Raw genomic sequence first — 19304 nt, forward strand, 5'->3', positions numbered from 1 at the left:
AATTCCAGAGGGACACGACTAGCAAAGTCAAGAATACAAGGGACTCTGGCGAATCGAGTTCTGGGTTCTGATAGACATTCTGAAGCGACAGGGCAATGAGAAAAATAGCATAAAATTCCAAAAGGGGCAACTAGTAAACTCAAGAATAAGGTGAGTGTCCCAATTTCTGCACGTGTCCCAGTTTCTGCTCATCTCGTATTTTTCTTATTATTATATGCGTTACGTTTGCACTACAGTTGCAACAGAATAATTCTAAATTCTTTAAACATTTACGCGAGTGTTGAACGAGCTTGGGGCGATACTTACAGCGTTATTTTTCATGAGCAGAAACACGGACATTTAGAGGATTATATATTTAATTAAAAATTACTAATAGTTAAGCATCTTGGAATATGTTTCTTAGATAGTTTTTTGAATCGGTTGATTTATTGTCAAAGAGTTAATCAGTTACTCTGCAAATTTTCATCACAAATTCTTTGCACCTTCTTTACGACGAGCTACCTCTTAAGGGGAGGTTCTGGTCTAGAGCCCAAAAAAATAGGTGATATTTAGGAATTAATTAAAGGAAAACTACTACATATAATTGAATGGGACTTGTTGCACTGTATTAAGGATGTCTTAGGTTATAGAAATATATTTTTTGTTTTATAATTAATCATTGCAGACAGCCTTGGGGAGCCGTAAAAGTCAAGGCGTCAAAAAATCGATCCAAATCGGTGGGACCTCTATCTCCAAAAGTTATTATCCGATTCTACTGAAACCTTGTTTATTTTGAAGATTATTCTTTCGGCTAGTGGGGGAACTAAAAAAAATACAAAAATTACAATTTTTGAGAAAATAACGACACTTCAAGTTTGAAATCACTTTTCCCTGTATTTCTCGTCCTTTCATCGCCTTTGAAAATTATAAATTTTCAACTTTTTGTAATTTTTTTAGCCCCCCCCCCCTAGCCAAAAGAATAATCTTCAAAATAAAAAAAGTTTCAGTCGAATCGGATAATAACTTTTGAAGACACAGGTCCCACCGTTTTGAGAACACTGTTTCGAGAAAAACGCATTTGAAGTTTTACGTGAGCGCCGCACAGTGGGACGGATCGACGTTTAGGTAGGCATTCAGTTCTTTTGTTACATATTTCATCATTTAATGATTATAATCTAAGATTACAGGTAATATATTGTATAATAAATTCAATAATCATTATTTTTCTCGTCGCTCTTTTTAATAATGGGACTATAATACGAAAATGGTAACAAAAAATCTTAATTTGGCAATAGAATATAAGTGTTTATATTTTTCATTACAAGAAAAAGACTAACTGAAACTATTCCAATGTGTGAAAGCTGATAATTTTCTAAAAATGGAAATCTAAATTTTTTTTAGAATATTTAACTGAGGAAGCCCTGAACGCCCGAAATAATGATTTTAAAAACCACTGCAAATTATACGAAAAAAGAGCAGCCGAGAAATGACAAATCAAGATGTTCTAAATAATTTATTAATAAGCCTCGATCCATATATATGGATGTATATATATGGAAATCAACATGAAGGGACTCTTGAAGTCCCAATATTAAAAAGAGCGACGAGAAAAACAAATGATTATTGTATTTATGATACAATATATTACCTGTAATCTTAGATTATAATCATTAAATGATGAAATATGTAAGAAATGAACTGAATGCCTACCTAAACGTCGATCCGTCCCACTGTGCGCCGGAGTGGACAGTTGCCCATGCATTTGCCGCTACTCAAATGCCTATAACTTCGGGAATTTTACGAATTTCAACAAATCCTTTTAAACACGTTTTCCTAAAAGGTTGAACATTCGAAAAATGAAATAAAAAGAAAATCGACATTTAGACCAGAATCTCCCCTTAAATCAGCAGAACATTGGGACGTTCACCTTACAAGGGACTCTGGTGAATCGAGCTCTAGGTTCCGATAGACGTTTTCAGGCGGCAATGCAGCGGGAACAAAATCTTCTGACTTACAACTCCTCCCTCTGACGTTGAGACAGCACCATTTTCATGATCCTTGCGTGTGGTTGCTAGCTGATACTCAACAGTGATTCGAACGAGCGCGACTAGATTCTTCTCCAGTCAGCTCCTGATTGCTTTAGTACCCAGCCATCGGCATCGCCTGCAACACAAAGGAAAGCAACTCCGTGTATAAAACCGAATTTTTTGAATTATAAAAACTGACGTAACGGAAAAATTGTAAACTTATTATGTACTACCCAAGGTCCCACTGCTATGAGTTATTCTGTAACTTCAATCTCTCATTTTCTGTGAGGAACTGCAGCCTTGATCGTATTAGTATAGTGCCCCTACGAGCTATAGTGACTTACAAGGGAACATATCGAACCCGAAAATTCTGATTGTAACGAAACTCCGTACGATTGTAGAGCATGTCGGAGTATGTAAGAAACGATTTTTTTTTCTGCGGAAAAACACTCCGAGGGGGTGAAATCAGCCCCCAAATTTTCAGCGATTTTTCGCTTTTCGAGTATAACTTTGTAACGGTGCGAGGTAGAAGAAAACCGTAAATGGACAAAATGTTCAGTGTTTGATGCTGTATAACGCGCTGCGAAAGAAATGTTTGTGCGTCCAACAATTTATAAATAAATTAAAATTTTCGTTATTTTACATATAATTTCTAACCGCGAGGGTTGGGGACGATCTTTTTCCGTGTAAAAGTTATAATTCGCAATGGTTTACTAAAGTGTAAAAGGAAACAATTTTGGTTCATTTGTTTATTTGTTTACAAAAATTTGACAATCGAGGATTTTTTTTTATTTATAAATTGTTGGACGTACAAACATTTCTTTTGCAGCGCGTTGTACGGCATCAAACACTGAACATTTTGTCCATTTACGGTTTTCTTCTACCTCGCACCGTTACAAAGTTATACTCGAAAAACGAAAAATCGCTGAAAATTTGGGGGCTGATTTCACCCCCTCGGAGTGTTTTTCCGCAGAAAAAAAATCGTTTCTTACATACTCCGACATGCTCTACAATCGAACGGAGTTTCGTTACAATTAGAATTGTCGGGTTCGAGATGTTTCCTTGTTAGGTGTGAGGTCACTCACAAGGAACACTATTCAATTGGTGATGGAATGGCGCAGATTTTTTTATATAGATTGAAAGTATATGTCACAAGGGTCATAAAAATGTAAACTAAAGATGCTCCGAAAAGCTGGTCTGACGTTGAAAAATCGGTAATGGTGGAACCGGGGAAAGAAGAAAAATGAGGGAAAGAGAACGACAAATCCGTGTGTAGAAATTTAATTATCTCTATTATGTGAATATACATTATAGTAAATGAATGATAAATAGTAATTAGAAAAAATTAATGATAATACTAATGAAACCACAACAGTGGGCAATATTAACCATTACATTTATGATAATCTTGTCGACAAAAAGGTTTAAAAAACTGACTGAAGAAATAATAAATTTCACAATGACTGCAACGAGCGAACACTGTTTCTTTCATACCTCGATCAACGAGACAGTCTAAACATGTCGCTGACATCATTAGTATTATCATTTATTATCATTAATTTCTTCGAATTATTATCTATCATTAATGAATTCTCATTCATTTACTATAATGTATGTTAATATATAAAGCAGAAAGCTTCTAATATGTTTGTGTGTTTGTCTGTTGCCTAAAAACTTTCGACCGATAAACTCTGGGACCACAAAATGTGCCTCAGCTCATTATGCTCGACTAATCCAGATGAATGTGACTACTTAAAAAGAAAACTAAAATCAGAATCTAAATTTCGGACGAAGCCGAGTATTAAAGCTAGTTTTCATATAATAGAGATATTTAAATTTGAACACACAGATTTGTCATTCTCTTTCCCCCATTTTTCTTTTTTCCCCGGTTCCATCTTTGCCGATTTTTCAAGGTCAGACCAGCTGTTGGGAGCATCTTTAATTTACATTTTCGTGACCTTTTTGATATATACTTTCGATCTATATAAAGAAATCTGCGTGATTCCATCATCAATTGAATAGTGTTCCTTATCAGTGGGGTCTTAAGGGGGGAGCCTGGTGTAACTAAATGAAAATCGAGGCATTTTTCGGGAATTTTTTTTAAAGAAAGTATTTGATAGATCTTTCTGAAACTTTCAGGATATTGTATTAACAGGTTAAGGTATATAACAAAAAAAAATTATTAAAAAAGAGCGGCAAATAACAAAGTTATGCGCAGTCCGTTGGCGACGCAATTATTGCACTCCGGGCAACGTAGCGACTTTTGGTTTCATCCGAAACCAAAAATCGAACAATTTTCTTTTAGTTTATGAGTGTACGCACAGAATGAAGTAATTTGAAACTTAAAAGATGCAAAATGAACAAATGGCGGCCTCTTGAATAAAAAGTTCACTGTTTCCAACGAAATTTTGCCTTAAATGTCTAAAAAAAGTTATTTATTTAAACAATATCATTATACTAATAACTTAGTACTATGAAGAAAATGTTCACAAATATCCGTGCACAAGGCCAAGTCGATTGGTTGAATATTTTTTTAGTTACATTGCCCGCAAAGTATAAAACTGTCGTTTCGAGAAAAACGCATTTAAAGTTTTGTGGTAGCCTGGCGCTCCGTAGCAAAACCGGCTATATCCGCTTTAATTTTTCGAATTTCGTTTTGCGGCTTTGGGAACATATTGTCGTGATGTTCAACTATTGATTTATGCAACAAAAAAAATCGATTTCTTCGATTCGCTACACCAGGCTCCCCCCTTAATACCCTGCTGGGTACGGGCCGCCAAACGTGCCCCCTACTCCCTCTTGCAGCACTGTGTTTAGGGAAGACCAGGTCAAAACCGGGGTGCTAAAAGGTAGAATCTCCAAAATTACCTGAAGCATGCAGTGATTCTAATTTAAAATAATTTGTTAATATAAAATAATTTATATTACAACTGTTCTAATGCTGCACATACACCTTACTACAATGGATTTTTATTTAATACGTGCTGACAATGAGACAATTTTTAATAGCCAGTAGCAAAGCCTAATTGATGTCTTTTAAAAATGATAATCAATTTCTTTTTTATTTTATTAGAATCGAAATTGTAACACTTAATCTTCAGGGCCCCGGTTTTGTGTCCTGGTCTTCCCTAAACACAGTCCTTCAAGAGGTCACGTTTAGCGGCCCATACCCAGCAGGATATCGGTTAAGGAGGTTCGATACCTCACTTGCGGGGCAGGCGGCGAGAGGGGTGTTACGTGCGTAACGAATGGCCAGATCAGGGAAAGTTTTAGTAAGCAAACCCAGATGTAGTCCCGAATGTTGGCCGTGCATTTTGGCAAACAACTAAGGCGGAGACCTCCCTTGAGCTCGACACGCTCATCCGGCGAGGGACTAGGCAGTAACCCTTGGGCACAAGAGCAGTCCTCGAAATCGTGAAGCCCAAGGGTTTTCAAGGTCTACGCTGTAATGTCTTTCCGCCGATGCCAATGTCTGGACTTCGTCAGCAATGCACTTTGGATTGTGTATATTTGGGCTTTCCCTCCATCTTGGCCATTCGAGGGTAGAGGGTGAAAACCTCTCTGCCCAGCATTTTAAAAGGAAGAGTTTCTCGGCGCGGAGCGTCAGTTGATAGTTTGGTTTCAAACAAGAAAGTTCACACGTATAATCTTATTATTCGTGCTACCGAAGTCCCCCTATCCCAGTGGTAAATCACTTAATTGTCTTGACATAAAAAGAGGGACACCATGTTATTAATAAATAATTTTATAACCAGAATTTAACCGTTGTAATTCGTAACAGGGGTAAGCCTATGCTTATACATGGAAACTCTCGTACAGGCATTGCACCTTTCAATACTCTAACATTTACTCGTCACTAGTTAATCTACTCTTGTTGGGGAGATTCCGTACACATTGAGCAGAGTTTCCCACGGGATGTGAAACAAGCAGCGAACGCATGATACGTATATGTTTCATCGACCAATAGTTCGCTTGACAGTTTCTGGGCGGCATTAACGCTTTGAGTGGCGTCGGCGTATCTTCACGCCGAGGGCCTTCCACCACTCTTTGTCATGTTTTCACGTCGATATTTTCGAATGTCTGCATCGAAAGCAGACCGAACTCGGCGTAAAAACGTTCCCTATCTTCTTCAGCCAGTTCAGGGGTCAAACGACCGGTCGTGGAAGGTAAGGCAGACTACAAATTTTTCCCAGAAAATAAACAATAAAAAAAAAAGTGACTATTGAAAAATGTATTATTCGTATATTTGAGGAAAAGTCGCGAAGCTTAAAGGCGATTCAATTACGTTGTATATAGGAAGTTCTAATCGAAATTTTAAAAACGGTCATTTCACCGGTCGTGGTAGGAATAGTGTTAAGGGGGTATACCCGTTTGAACCCTCGGAAAATGTATACATTTTGTGGATTTTTTTACAAGTCAACGGTTTGATGCAGATTTCCCGTTTTTTAACTATGTTTACATAGTATTATGAACTACTTATAAAAAAAGTTTCAGTTAAAAAACTATTGTTTTTCGGAAGTTACGGATACATGTCCGAAAGTCTCTGGATTTTAGACGGCTAAACGGTGGCCCTAAAAACTCGCGCTACGTTCAACCAATTCACTTCCAATTTTGCATGCAGAATCATAATAAGATTCCGCATCGTCCAACGAAGGCTTTTTTTATTTCGATTCCCCGTTTATTATTTATAAAGGAAAAAGGTGGATTTTTCTCTTAGAAAAATTTAACTTTACCTTTGATCTCTCACCATTTCTTTATTTTTCAAAATTTTCAAAATCGCCTTCGTTGGACGATGTGGAATCTTATTATGATTCTGCATGCAAAATTTGAAGTAAATTGGTTGAACGTAGCGCGAGTTTTTAGGGCCACCGTTTAGCCGTCTAAAATCGAGAGACTTTCGGACATGTATCCGTAACTTCCGAAAAACAATAGTTTTTTAACTGAAACTTTTTTTATAAGTAGTTCATAATACTATGTAAACATAGTTAAAAAACGGGAAATCTGCATCAAACCGTTGACTTGTAAAAAAATCCACAAAATGTATACATTTTCCGAGGGTTCAAACGGGTATACCCCCTTAAGGGGGTAGGTTACCCTCGGTAGCCCTAAACAGGGCCTTTCTTCAAACGCAAATTGTAAAGTGATAAATTACAGTAGAGAGAACGTTTTCTTTTTTCTAGTTTTAATCGTTATTCCAGGGGTGCACAGGGAGCCGTTTTTGGCGCCTAGCTGGGAGCAACCCGCCTGTCCCGTTGCTAAGGTTAGAATCGGTGAGAACTGCAGTAGTGTATACAGCTGAGTTCAAGTCGTACCAAATGCACGTATACTACTGCAGTTCGCCTCACCGATTCTAAACTTAGCAACGGGACAGGCGGGTTGCTCGCAGCTAGGCGCCAAAAACGGCTCCCTGTGCACCCCTGCGTTATTCTACGAGCTTTAATACGGGCTAAAAAGGGTCTTTCTTCAAACGCAAATTGTAAAGTGATAAATTACAGTAGGGACAAGGTTTTTGTCTAGTTTTAATCGTTATTTTATGAGCTTAAACACCAAAAAAGAAAAGTCTGAATATCTGTATATACATAAAAGTTGTGAGTAAAAATGTGAAGGCGTGTACGCGGTGCACCGTTTGATGGTGAACATAAAATCTCGAAAACCGCTGCAACGATTTGGGTGGAAATTTAATGAGAGATGCAGAAAACCATTCCCTACGATGTGTCGGTAGTAGTTTTTTCAGATAAGTTCGTTAAAAAAAGATAAAAAAAATTCATACCAGAAATTGATGAAATCGTATTCTTCGACATAAAAATTGTATTATTTTTTTCTTTTCGAAAATCTGCTCCCGACACATCGTAGGGAATGGTTTTCTGCGTCTCTCATTAAATTTTCATACAAATCGTTGGAGCCATTCTCGAGATTTTATGTTCACCATCAAACGGTACACCGGGTACACGTCTTTACGTTTTTACTTACAACTTTTATGTACGTACAGATATTCAGACTTTTCTTTTTTGGCGTATAAGCTCACAGAATAACGATTGAAACTAGATAAAAACGTTGCGTCTACTGTCATTTATCACTTTACAATTTGCGTTTGAAAGAAGGCCTTTTTTAGGGCTATCGGGGGTGACCTACCCCCTTAAATCGCTCGGCAGCTGACAATGAATCATCCACCGACGCGGATTTTAGATTCTGTTATTTCTATTAGATGGAACATTCAGGGTCCCTCCACTGGCAATACTTTCCCTGCTTTCCAGAAATTATCAAAGCCGTGCGTAGGGTGGAAGAATCCTCAGCGTAAAAACAGGCCGCCGCGCGCCGCCATACAGTGATCAGGCGAAAATAAGGGAAACCTAAAGTGCTGTCTAAACCCCGGTGTTCTTTTCGGCCAAGATAAAATTTTTGCTGTACTTCCGAAAGGGACGGGTGGCCCATCGAGATGAAACATGGTGGGGTGTATTACGAGGGGTGTGGAAAGACCCCAAATATAAAATTTTAGCTTCGGCAATTAATGCGTTCAAAAGATACAGGGGTAATTGTGCATAAAAGGGTACACCTTACCGTTTATTGTTTTTTTTTAATCACTACACCCCGTTCACCCCGGTCCCCCCTCTTAACAATATTTCTGTTGACATATACCGGCACAACGCATTCCACTTTCCAACTTGTCCCGGGTATTAGTATTGGTGGGGCCTAGAGACTGTGGTTAGAAAATTTCAAAAATAAAAAATGGCAGGACGGGAGAATTCTTGGGGGGGGGGGCTGCACCAACGTCCAAAAATTTTTTTTTTAAAAAATTAACAATAATTTTTTATTCATATTTCGAAAACTAATAAATACCCGAAGCTACAATTTTAGATATAGGGTGAACACCTCCCTCCCTCCCCACCCCCCGACACCTCATCTCGATCGGCCACCGGTCTCTTTCGGAATAATATCCATAATTTATAATTAATATTTCGGAAAGTAATAAATACCCGAAGCTACAATTTTAAATATAGGGTGAACACCCCTTCCCCCCGTCCCCATCCCCCCAAACCTCATCTCGATCAGCCACCGGTCTCTTTCAGAATAATATCCATAATTTATAATTAATATTTCGGAAACTAATAAATACCCGAAGCTACAATTTTAGATATGGGGTGAACACCCCTCCTCCCCTCCCCATCCCCCAAACCTCATCTCGATCAGCCACCGGTCTCTTTCGGAATAATATCCATAATTTATAATTAATATTTCGGAAAGTAATAAATACCCGAAGCTACAATTTTAGATATGGGGTGAACACCCCTCCTCCCCTCCCCATCCCCCAAACCTCATCTCAATCGGCCACCGGTCTCTTTCGGAATAATATCCATAATTTATAATTAATATTTCGGAAAGTAATAAATACCCGAAGCTACAATTTTAGATATGGGGTGAACACCCCTCCTCCCCTCCCCACCCCCCAAACCTCATCTCAATCGGCCACCGGTCTCTTTCGGAATAATATCCATAATTTATAATTAATATTTCGGAAACTAATAAATACCCGAAATTACAATTTTAGATATGGGGTCCACACCCCCTCCCCGCTCCTCCCCCTCCAAACCTCATCTCGATCGGCCACCGGTCCCTTTCGGAATAATATCCATAATTTATAATTAATATTTCGGAAACTAATAAATACCCGAAGCTACAATTTTAGATATAGGGTGAACCCCCCCCCCCCAAAATCTCATCTCGATCACCCACCACCAACCTGTCCCTTTCGGAATAATATCCAAAAATTTTGATCAAGTACAGAGTAAATGCCTGTTCAACACCTGACAAAGACTATCTATGCATTATTAAACATATTTTACACTGTTTGATGTTTACCGTGCACGCGGCCTCAACGACCAGTAGTTACGCTGTGCACCACATTTGGTACATAAAACACATTAACACGTTGAACCGCGTGTTAATGTTTCCCCTTTAGACGCGAACTCGCGACGAACTGTCCGCGGAATGTTCCCGACCGTCCACATAAAACAAAGAACAATTCGCGAACTGCTCGTCCAGTCCTTATCTCCGGCGAAGACACCTATACAAAGTCGTTGGGATACAGCTCGGAGACAGTGAGTCGATACTACGTTTCCCGGTCGATGCATATCTTAGCACAGATAACTAAACAGTGCTTGTGAAATAGTTAAGAATTTTTCCGACGGAGCTTATCGATATGAAGAAAATGTGGAGCATTATGGTTAAAATGTTCAAAAAGGTAGGAAGAGTGTCTTGAAGCAAATAAGGAGGAAAGCGGTAAAACATGATTCTCTCGATAGAATTGTAGTTTTACAGTGTAAAATACTTCCAGTTAGTGTTCCTTCTCGAGAAATTTTATAAATGCTTATTTCTTATTTCTCAAGAAATACTATTTTTTCTCGAGAAACTTAAGTTTACGAAAATTATTATAAATCTGAATTATTTTCCGAATTGAGTTTTCAGTTAGTTCAAATTGTATATTACTAGTTAATCGCGAACGTATAAACACATCTACAATTTATAATAAATCTTATTAGTAGCGTTAGAGCCTACATGAATTACAATAGAAAATCTCAGTAGAGAAGATTAGACATTATTGAGTGGTGAAGGTGCTCGTAAATTCTTATTTAACAATTTAGAAAAATGCTATACCTACTGAATTAAATATTGAGTTTCTTGTGGCTATTAAAGAAGAAATATCGAAGAGAAGAGACAAAACTATTGTATCCCTTATAAAATTGTTGCATAGGTAATGAAGAATTTTTTCAAAAAGATTCAAAAGACGCGTTTGTCATTTAATATCCACGACAGATGTGTATATAACGGCCAAACAATTTTTAAGTAGCTAGACTTTTCGGAAAATATAACAGTAACCATGATTCCACTGAAAGTACTGAAAAATTTACGGGTCCTCAAAATGAAGAATTACCATTAAGAAAACAATTAGAGATAACAATCGCAGAGAGCCTCCAAGAAATTAGTATCAACCAAGACCACGATAAATTCCGGACTGTAACAAAAGCATTTCACATTTTTGAGTCCACTGGAAGGACACCCAATTTACCATTAACTAATAAAAACCAAAGAAACAGATTAAAAAAACTATTTTAAAATAAAAAAGTAATGTTTCGCTTTGCACAAATTTTGTATTAAATAAATAAATATATCAATTATATTTAATATCTGTTTTTCCATTTATACAAGGCTTGTGCAAATTAGACAGTAATGAACAATCAGTTAAAGGTTTCTCATGTTTCTGCTAAATATTATCAACATTATTCCAGAAATATAAATTTTGTAATATTTTTTTTCTCGAGAATTCTCAAGAAGTATGCTCTGATTTCTCGAGAAACAAAAAATATCGAGAAATCAGGAACACTAGTTCCAGTGAAACGATTTCATATCCAATGGAAAAAAAAGAAGAAGAGGGAGTACACGGGCATTGTACATAACTAACGTGTGAGAACGGTTTGCCCTGAACTCCTTAATTGGAACAATAACATACTGCCTAGACTGAAATCAATGCCACAATTTATTCCACTTTCCACCGATAGAAAACGCATATCACAGGCCAATAGAACAATGCATTTGCTGTGATCGGGGGACAGAGATTTCAACGGTAAAAATTTAATACCAAGGTCAAATGGTTTCCCCTGTTGAAACTAAGAAAAATATTTAAAGTGGAAAAGCGAGACTAATTACGAGTGCATATTACAACGTTAGTCATTTACAAGCTTCTGTGGCCGGAAAGACGCAGGCTATTTCAAAACAATTGCACATGGCCAATCATTTTCCCCCACATATTAAAAAAAAAATTAAACGTGACAGAAATACAGAAAAAGGAAATTGCAAATTCTCTGTTTAGAATCTCCGTCATTGAACTTAAATTAAATGTCAAACGCCACATAAAGGGGGATCTGTTTTGTGACCTACGATGCCATTCCCTAAGCATCTCCTATTCCACATTTTAATGTGAAATCCAGGAGTAAAAAGAAAATATTTATATATCAAGATTAAGAAATTGTTCGCAATACGAAGTTGCAGACAGCTGTGACGTTTTATTCCGGCCATAAACAACCCTGGGCGGGCAGAAATACCCACTACATTTACCTCTGGCCCCGCAAAACAATGCAATCGATAGAATGACATAACATTTGGCAAAACACGCGGGCTTCGATCAAATAAATGGGAACGCCATTGGCCAGTGATCTCTGGACGACAGTTAGACAAGCCTGGCCGTGATTGGCAGGCACGAAACGACATCAGCCAATTAGAGTCCGCGAAACAGGGTCGGCCATCTTTACCCGGTAACGTTCGAGTTCGATTGACGGGCGAAAAGCCACCCGGAATCACTTCCCGATCGCTCGCACAGGAAAGGGGATACGTCGCGAGAAGATACACGCCAAGAGGAAGGACCTTGACAATCGCGAGAGCGCGTTGCGTCGTCGCGACGCTTTATGACGATGCTTTATCGGCGTGATGCGCCGTAATCGATAAACCGGCTGCCCGCCCACCCCCATCGCCGAGTATATTTCACCTTGCGCTGCATTCAAATATTCATGCCGGCCTCCTTCAATTTTCTACGCCCAGTTGCATGAACAGCGGCTATGGAAATTAATCCGCGGTAGAATCACTTGAATCTGCCACGGGCACGTTCTACGGCTCGCGTCCAACTACGATGTCGCGCTCCTCGAGATAGACAGGCCTCTACTTTATCCGGGAATCGCGAACATGGAAATCTTAAACTTTCAGTGGAGTTACTTCTCGAGCGTGAAACGATGTTCCGATTACTTTTGAAAAGACAAGCCTCCGCTCCGTCAACGAGTGAAAGGGGCACAGAGGCTAAGTACGTACTTGGATACTCGAGCTGTCACAAAAGCCTGTTTCCCGATTCGCGATTTAACCAAATTCTTCGTTACTGCGCGACATTAGTCAGCAACGATGCGAGCACTCGGCTTCCCAGACCCGCGCACCGCGATCTACCTGTAGCTTCGTTTTTCTTGATTAATCACTTCAGGTGCACGCACGGAGAGTTACTCCAGGGATCGCTGGCAGCCCCGATGATATTAGACGGAATGTAGGGGCGGCTTAACTCGCGTGCCCAGCGAGCGTCGGACGGAGTGGGACTCTCGGCTCGGGGGCAGTGTCAGTTCTCATGAGAGGAACGTTGGTAACCCTATGAACCGCGGTGCCTAACGATGGGATGTCCATTCAATTATCGATCCATTCACTCGTTCCACGCGAGAACGTCGTCGAGATGAGACACGGGTACAGCGACAGCTGATCGCTGACCCGACAGCAATTCCGGGGCAGACGTCTGTCAAAAAGTGCGGACGAATCAGCCCCTCGTCGACCGTGCTCTGACAGATAAGATAACGCTTGTGACCGAGAAACGGGGAATATTCGGTGCAAAGGTTTAAGTTCGGCGGGTGAGCAGTTGTGGGCGAAGCGGGCTGTACCAGCGCACTACGCAAGCGGTCTTTCGCGAAAAAATCAATTCGCAAGTGACGTGCAACATGTACGTTGGATATGTACGGGACAAGGCCCGGCGACAGGCCCCAACGGTCGCTAACCAGGAATCCTGGTCGGTTTTAGGTCGGGGGTACGGTGTCGAGCGGTGTCACGTCGGTCAGAGGAGCGATGCTGCGAGATCGTCGCGCGTACGCGGATCAACCGTTTGTTGTAAATCGTGCACGGCCATTTTGCTAGAACCTGTCACGTCTGGCCACCGTGAATTTTCCAGCCAGCTCGGCCCGCTCGCTTGCAAATACGACGCTGAAAGCAGTGCTTGGAAATTGCGTGACTCGATACTCACGTCTTTTTGTCGGAGTAGTAGCAACCGGGACCCTTCGAGATCGGAAAACCTCACGGAAAAACCGGACGAACACAACCACCGAAGAACTACTCGAGATAACTTCTACGATAGGACTGTCTCGCGAGGTGGCGCCTGCGAGAATCTTCGAACCTGGCGCATGCGTCAAGTATCGATGCCCCGAATCTCCTTCTTGTCGTCCTAGGAACTGCTAGGAACTTACGCGCCCCAACTCTCCCGGCTCCCCTGTCTCTGATAGAGAATTTCTCCCCTAAAGGTGCGATTTCATGTCGGCGCTCGACGCTCGTTTTGAGCGTGAAAACCAATCACGTGACTGAGCGTCAAGCGGAAAAGCGCGGAAAAGCTGAACCGGGTTTGGCTTTTCCGCTTGACGCTGAAAGTCACGTGGATCGATCACGTGACTGGTTTTGACGCTTACAACGAGCGTCGAGTGTCGGCATGAAATCGCACCTTGATTCTATTTAACATCTATTTACGTTTCGCCAGTTCCGCTGGGGGAGGGATCAGGCGGGATCAGAGAATCTTGAGATAGTGCTATATTATTTTAGAATTGCCGAATTATTACTATCGCAGAGGCTGATGAGATTTTAACCGACGCAGAAAGTACTTCGATACTGATATTAGGGGAATAGAGCTCCTTTTTCGGCAATACTTTTACGATATTGTCACCTCAGAGAGGTTAAGGTAACACTGTAATTCTAAAATGTAAACATTACCAAGATACTATGACAGTCTTCTTTTTTAATGTTATGTTCTATATATTTACGTCTCTGTAATGTTCTATGTAAATAGGAAGCGCGTTAGGCTAGTGGCATTTCTTTTTAGCTAGGATTAAAAAATAGATTAAAATCGACCGAGAATGCAACTCTCCGAAAACGTAACCTGCTTCTGTTTCTTTTCATCTTTTTATAGTGTATAAAGCATTTTGAAGGCTGCTCGACGTATTCAACAAGAAGGGTTCTAAATTTTTGATGGCTTTTTCGCAATCGAACTCGAGAGGTATTATCGTGTTTAATTTCTTCGTTATTTCGAATACAAAAGGGAGTCTTTGCTTGAATTGATTATAGAATTGCAAAACAGAAAAATCTTGGAAGAATTGCAACTGAAGAAGCAGATGCTATTAAAACAAGGTGTTGCGCCAACATTGAGTGCTTCGCTAGCTGTTACGTCGACTGGTTCCCCCTCGAATCTGGTAACCACCAGTTTTATGCGTCGATACCTTTATTCACATTGCAAAACTTACCACGTTCGGTTCTCATTTATGTCTCGCCAGCCTCCCACGCAACCATCCGATGGCGTTGCAATGAGTGCGTCGCAGAGAGCTGCATTGCATAACGCGCACGCTGCCTCGTCAGGATATTTTGTAACGCAGGACTCTTCCTTCGGCAATCTAATTTTGCCCGTCCTTCCTAGATTCGACGCTAAATAAATGAATTAATTTGCGTACAATCAAATTGTAAATAATAAATGACTGCAAAGACTGTACATATAAATAGGCACGATAAAAGTAATTAAATAAGAGATCGATTCGTGTTGGTCTGTCTACGAAATTAGACAGCCAGCAGAAAATGGCTAGCCTTCAGCTTCGTGAATTGGAAGAGTATTTACAGCAACTGGATGGATTTAATAAGCCGAAAATATTACTCGAACAATACTGTACTAGCGCGCATATCGCCTCGCGTATGTTATACACCGCTCAATCTCAATTTAACGACGTAGAAGGATGCACGGTGGCCGATTTAGGGAGCGGATGCGGTGTCTTGTCACTTGGAGCACAAATACTCGGAGCGAATCATGTAATGGGCTTTGAAATAGACTCTGACGCACTTGAAATTCAATCTAGAAATTGCAGCGAAATAGAAGTGTTCGTGGAAGCTGTACAGTGTAATATACTTCAGTATCTACCAGGTACATAGATTTACATAAAAATTATTAAACTTCGTTTATTGGATATAATACATGTGGTTACATAATTATCTTGCAGGGAGGTTCGAGAAATATTTCGATACAGTAATAATGAATCCACCGTTTGGAACGAAACATAATGCAGGTACAGATGTGAAGTTTCTGGAAATCGCGACGAAGCTCGCGTCTAATGCTGTATATTCCTTGCATAAAACAAGCACGCGTAATTATATTCTTAAAAAGTCTGCACAATTCGGCGCCAAAGGCAAAGTTATCGCAGAACTGAGATACGATCTACCGAAAGCATACAAATTTCATAAAAGGACCTCTGTAGACGTTCAGGTTGATTTTATACGATTCGCATTAAATCATTGAAATGTTTTCCCAATGTCCATCGCATAGTCCATGTAACTATTCAAATTTAATACCCTGAGCCAACGGCAATTCGTTTCCACAATTCATTGAAACAGTCGAGCGTCGCATGTAATATTTCCACGCATCGCTGCCACTCTCGCGACCAACGCCCGAGCTCTTCTCTCCTCCAAATGCACCACCTATTTCCGCGCCGCTAGTTCCCACATTAACATTTACTATCCCACAATCGGAGCCATGGGGGCCAATAAACTGCAAGATGAATTTCTTGTTATCTTTAGTAGCATCAGTACGACATAATTATATTAGTTATAAAACTGTAGGCTTACCTGAAACATGTTTTGTATAGTTTCCGTAAACACGCAGCTACTTAATCCTTGTTCTGCGCCGTTATTGATGGCAATCGCTTCTTCCAGTGAATTTACTTCAAAAACATATACAATTGGGGCAAAGGTCTCTTTCTGAACAATTTCGGCATTAGGCGATAAACCAGATATAATTGTTGGCTGAACGTAAAAACCTGGTCTATCTATCTCCTTTCCACCAAATTCAATTTTACCGCCGCTTTGTACAGCAGTATCTATCGCTTTCTGTAAAAAGGTGCGATTTCATGTTGACGCTCGACGCTCGTTTTGAGCGTCAAAACCAATCACGTGACTTTCAGCATTAAGCGGAAAAGCTAAACTCGGTTCAGACGCTCGTTCACTCTGAGTTGCTCTGACTCGCTCGTTCATTGCTTGAGCGTCGGTCACGTGATTGGTTTTGACGCTCGACGCTCGTTTTGAGCGTCAACACCAATCACGTGATCGGTCCACGTGACTTTCAGCATCAAGCGGAAAAGCTAAACTCGGTCACGTGATTGGTTTTGACGCTCAAAACGAGCGTCGACGCTGAAAGTCCCGTGGACCGATCACGTGACCGATTTTGACGCTCAAAACGAGCGTCGACGTTGAAAGTCCCGTGGACCGATCACGTGACCGATTTTGACGCTCAAAACGAGCGTTGAGCGTCAAAACCAGTAACGTGATTGGCCCACGTGACTTTCAGCGTCAAGCGGAAAAGCTAAACTCGGTTTAGCTTTTACGCGTTTTTCCGCTTGACGCTTATTCACTCTGACTCGCTCGTTCGTTGGTCGAGCGTCGGTCACGTGATTGGTTTGGACGCTCAAAGTCCCTTGGACCGATCACGTGACTGGTTTTGACGCTCAAAACGAGCGTCGAGCGTCAGCATGAAATTGCAGCTTAAGGAATTATGAGCTTTGGTATTTCTGTGGTTCTTTTTCCATTAGTTTGTATTGAGTTGTCTGTAGGAACATTTTCAGTTATCTTCCTCAATAGGTTTTATTTGTAAAATTTCAGGAACAAAAAGATATTATTTGAAGATAGAAAGATTTTCCTACAGACCTGGTATTAGTATTTTATATAAGATATTAGTATATACCTTGTATTCGTCTACTGCCCGTTGACTATGCAAGGGTCCGTATAAAACATGGTCATCTAAAGGATCTCCTATCCTTCCCATAATGTTCTTGTACGCTGCTTTCAATTTTTCTAAAAAGATTTGCGACTTTACGAATTCGGTGTCTTCACAGTGAAATGTTAATTGAACCTGTTAAGATTTTTACCTAAAAATACATTATGTATCTTGTTATGAAGAATTAATCTCCTGGTGGTAGTACATCTTTGCCCTGCTGTTCCAATACAAGAGAATACTGCTGCTCTGAGGGCCATTTCTAAATTTGCATCTTGAACAACTGCGAAAAGATACGACACAAATAATACTCCAAGTAGTCGGCACTAATTAGTGTAATCCCTTGACTTACCTATCATTGCATTGTTGCCCCCTAGTTCTAATATGACTTTTCCAAAACGATCTTGAACATTGTGAGCCACTTGCCGTCCAGTGTTAGTACTTCCAGTGAAAGAAACAAGAGGCACACTGAAAATAAAAATAATAGATACAACTCTGTGTGTGACACTATTGCGTTTATGCTATTATGATTTTCTTTTTAAATATACCGTTTATCAGTAGTAATTGTTTCGCCAATGTCTGCACCACCTGTTACCAAGGACGCTACACAGCCAGGTACTCCATTTCGTTCCAACACGTTAGATATAATTTTAGTAGTTGCAATAGATACTAAAGGAGTTGTTGGTGCCCCTTTCCAGACTATAGTATTTCCACAAACCAGTGCTATCGCACTGTTCCAGCCATACACCTAAGATGACAAAGATAATTGCAAGTAATGTGTTTCGATTCAGTTTTATGGATCAATTTCTCCATTTCTATAAACTGTACTAACTGCAACTGGGAAATTAAATGCAGAAATAACTCCTACAACTCCCACCGCATGCCATTCTTCTAAAATCACATGATGCTTCCTTTCTGATGGGAATATGCTACCAGGCAACATTCTGGACAAGCCAACCGCAAAATCGCATATATCAATGTACTCTTGAACTTCTCCAATACCTTCTGGTAACACTTTTCCTAACGAGGAATGCAAATGAAGGTGAAACAGGCGAACGAACGAAATAATTCACATATGTGTATTAAGATGCCAAGCTTACCCATTTCCAACGACACTAACTGTCCCAATGGTTTCAAGTTGTTACGAAGTTCCTGTCCAATTTGTCGCACAATTTCTCCTCTTGTAGGCGCAGGCACGGATATCCATTGTGGCCATGCTTTGCGCGCTTCTGTAATAGCATTACTGGCTTCCTGCGGTGTCGATGTTCGAACTTTCGCTATCACTTTGCCAGTCGCTGGTGCGATTGATTCTACAACCTTCCATCAAAACAGGTTCAACGAAACCAATCTTCTGCACTGTACTATTCGAATTTAGAAGCGTATGTAAGATACCTTGCCAGACCCTCCCCACCGTCCATCGTAAAGACCCGGGTTCTCTGTCGTAAGGCCCAATTCCTTCAGAAACCCGAACGCCGGGTCAGTCACTAAATATCTTACCATTTGTAATTTTGTAACAGAAACAGCACTTTTACTGAGTAAGCGAGACATTAGTACTTTCTGTATCGACGATGTCGCAAAGTTTGCAACTCGCTGTCTTGGGTTATTACAATGATTCTGCTTATCGAATGCAAGAGAAGGGGTGCGATAAGCGTAAACCGATAAAGGAAAAACATTTGTCGTAAACAGACTCGGGTTCATAAGCAAAAGAAGTGTATACC

At 40.2% G+C, this 19304-nt stretch overlaps 4 protein-coding genes across 5 annotated transcripts in view; 2 read left to right on the forward strand and 2 right to left on the reverse strand.

The window, feature by feature from the left end:
- The window catches only part of Lis-1 (LisH and WD40 domain-containing Lis-1), a 46787-nt gene extending 32805 nt beyond the window's left edge, over positions 1–13982 (reverse strand). The window contains exons 1-2 of the mRNA XM_076824123.1: positions 13822–13982; positions 1995–2142 (exon numbers count right to left, since the gene is read on the reverse strand). Coding sequence (XP_076680238.1) covers positions 1995–2032 — 38 coding nt within the window. The 5' untranslated portion in view covers positions 2033–2142; positions 13822–13982. The remainder of the gene's footprint in view (positions 1–1994; positions 2143–13821) is intronic.
- Positions 13983–14314: 332 nt separating this feature from the next.
- LOC143378392 (SOSS complex subunit C-like) lies at positions 14315–15276 on the forward strand. Of its 2 annotated transcripts, none has more exons than XM_076830120.1 (4): positions 14315–14523; positions 14752–14838; positions 14907–15031; positions 15113–15276. In XM_076830120.1, the coding sequence occupies exons 2-4, from the start codon at positions 14811–14813 to the stop codon at positions 15266–15268; spliced, it is 309 nt and encodes a 102-aa protein (XP_076686235.1). In that variant the 5' UTR covers positions 14315–14523; positions 14752–14810; the 3' UTR covers positions 15269–15276. The 2 variants fall into 2 exon arrangements, with proteins under 2 accessions (XP_076686235.1, XP_076686234.1); XM_076830119.1 differs by having other exon boundaries at positions 14316–14544; positions 14632–14838.
- A 5-nt stretch (positions 15277–15281) lies between these two features.
- Positions 15282–16132, forward strand: LOC143378391 (rRNA N(6)-adenosine-methyltransferase Mettl5-like). The gene is made up of 2 exons (XM_076830117.1): positions 15282–15747; positions 15824–16132. Exons 1-2 carry the CDS (start codon positions 15408–15410, stop codon positions 16117–16119), a joined length of 636 nt encoding a protein of 211 aa, XP_076686232.1. The 5' UTR covers positions 15282–15407; the 3' UTR covers positions 16120–16132.
- Positions 15763–19284, reverse strand: Aldh7a1 (aldehyde dehydrogenase 7 family member A1). Its single transcript, XM_076830116.1, has 9 exons — positions 18979–19284; positions 18687–18903; positions 18419–18606; positions 18135–18334; positions 17939–18054; positions 17741–17869; positions 17557–17666; positions 16446–16706; positions 15763–16368 (listed from the first exon to the last, which is right to left on the reverse strand). The coding sequence occupies exons 1-9, from the start codon at positions 19282–19284 to the stop codon at positions 16156–16158; spliced, it is 1740 nt and encodes a 579-aa protein (XP_076686231.1). The 3' UTR covers positions 15763–16155.
- Between the last annotated feature and the right edge of the window lie 20 nt (positions 19285–19304).

Source organism: Andrena cerasifolii, chromosome 1 (genome assembly GCF_050908995.1).
Source record: "Andrena cerasifolii isolate SP2316 chromosome 1, iyAndCera1_principal, whole genome shotgun sequence".
Classification (NCBI taxonomy): domain Eukaryota; kingdom Metazoa; phylum Arthropoda; class Insecta; order Hymenoptera; family Andrenidae; genus Andrena; species Andrena cerasifolii.

Excerpts from the sequence above, each read along its gene's own strand:
- Aldh7a1 (XM_076830116.1), bottom strand. The coding sequence starts at position 19,284 with ATGAACCCGAGTCTGTTTACGACAAATGTTTTTCCTTTATCGGTTTAC. Across the intron at positions 17,870-17,938 it reads GGGCAACAATGCAATGATAG|TTGTTCAAGATGCAAATTTA; the intron begins GTAAGTCAAGGG and ends ATCTTTTCGCAG. Across the intron at positions 16,369-16,445 it reads CTATACAAAACATGTTTCAG|TTTATTGGCCCCCATGGCTC; the intron begins GTAAGCCTACAG and ends TTCATCTTGCAG.
- LOC143378392 (XM_076830120.1), top strand. The coding sequence starts at position 14,811 with ATGGCTTTTTCGCAATCGAACTCGAGAG. Across the intron at positions 14,839-14,906 it reads TTCGCAATCGAACTCGAGAG|AATTGCAAAACAGAAAAATC; the intron begins GTATTATCGTGT and ends AATTGATTATAG. Across the intron at positions 15,032-15,112 it reads CTGGTTCCCCCTCGAATCTG|CCTCCCACGCAACCATCCGA; the intron begins GTAACCACCAGT and ends ATGTCTCGCCAG.
- LOC143378391 (XM_076830117.1), top strand. The coding sequence starts at position 15,408 with ATGGCTAGCCTTCAGCTTCGTGAATTGGAAGAGTATTTACAGCAACTG. Across the intron at positions 15,748-15,823 it reads TATACTTCAGTATCTACCAG|GGAGGTTCGAGAAATATTTC; the intron begins GTACATAGATTT and ends ATTATCTTGCAG.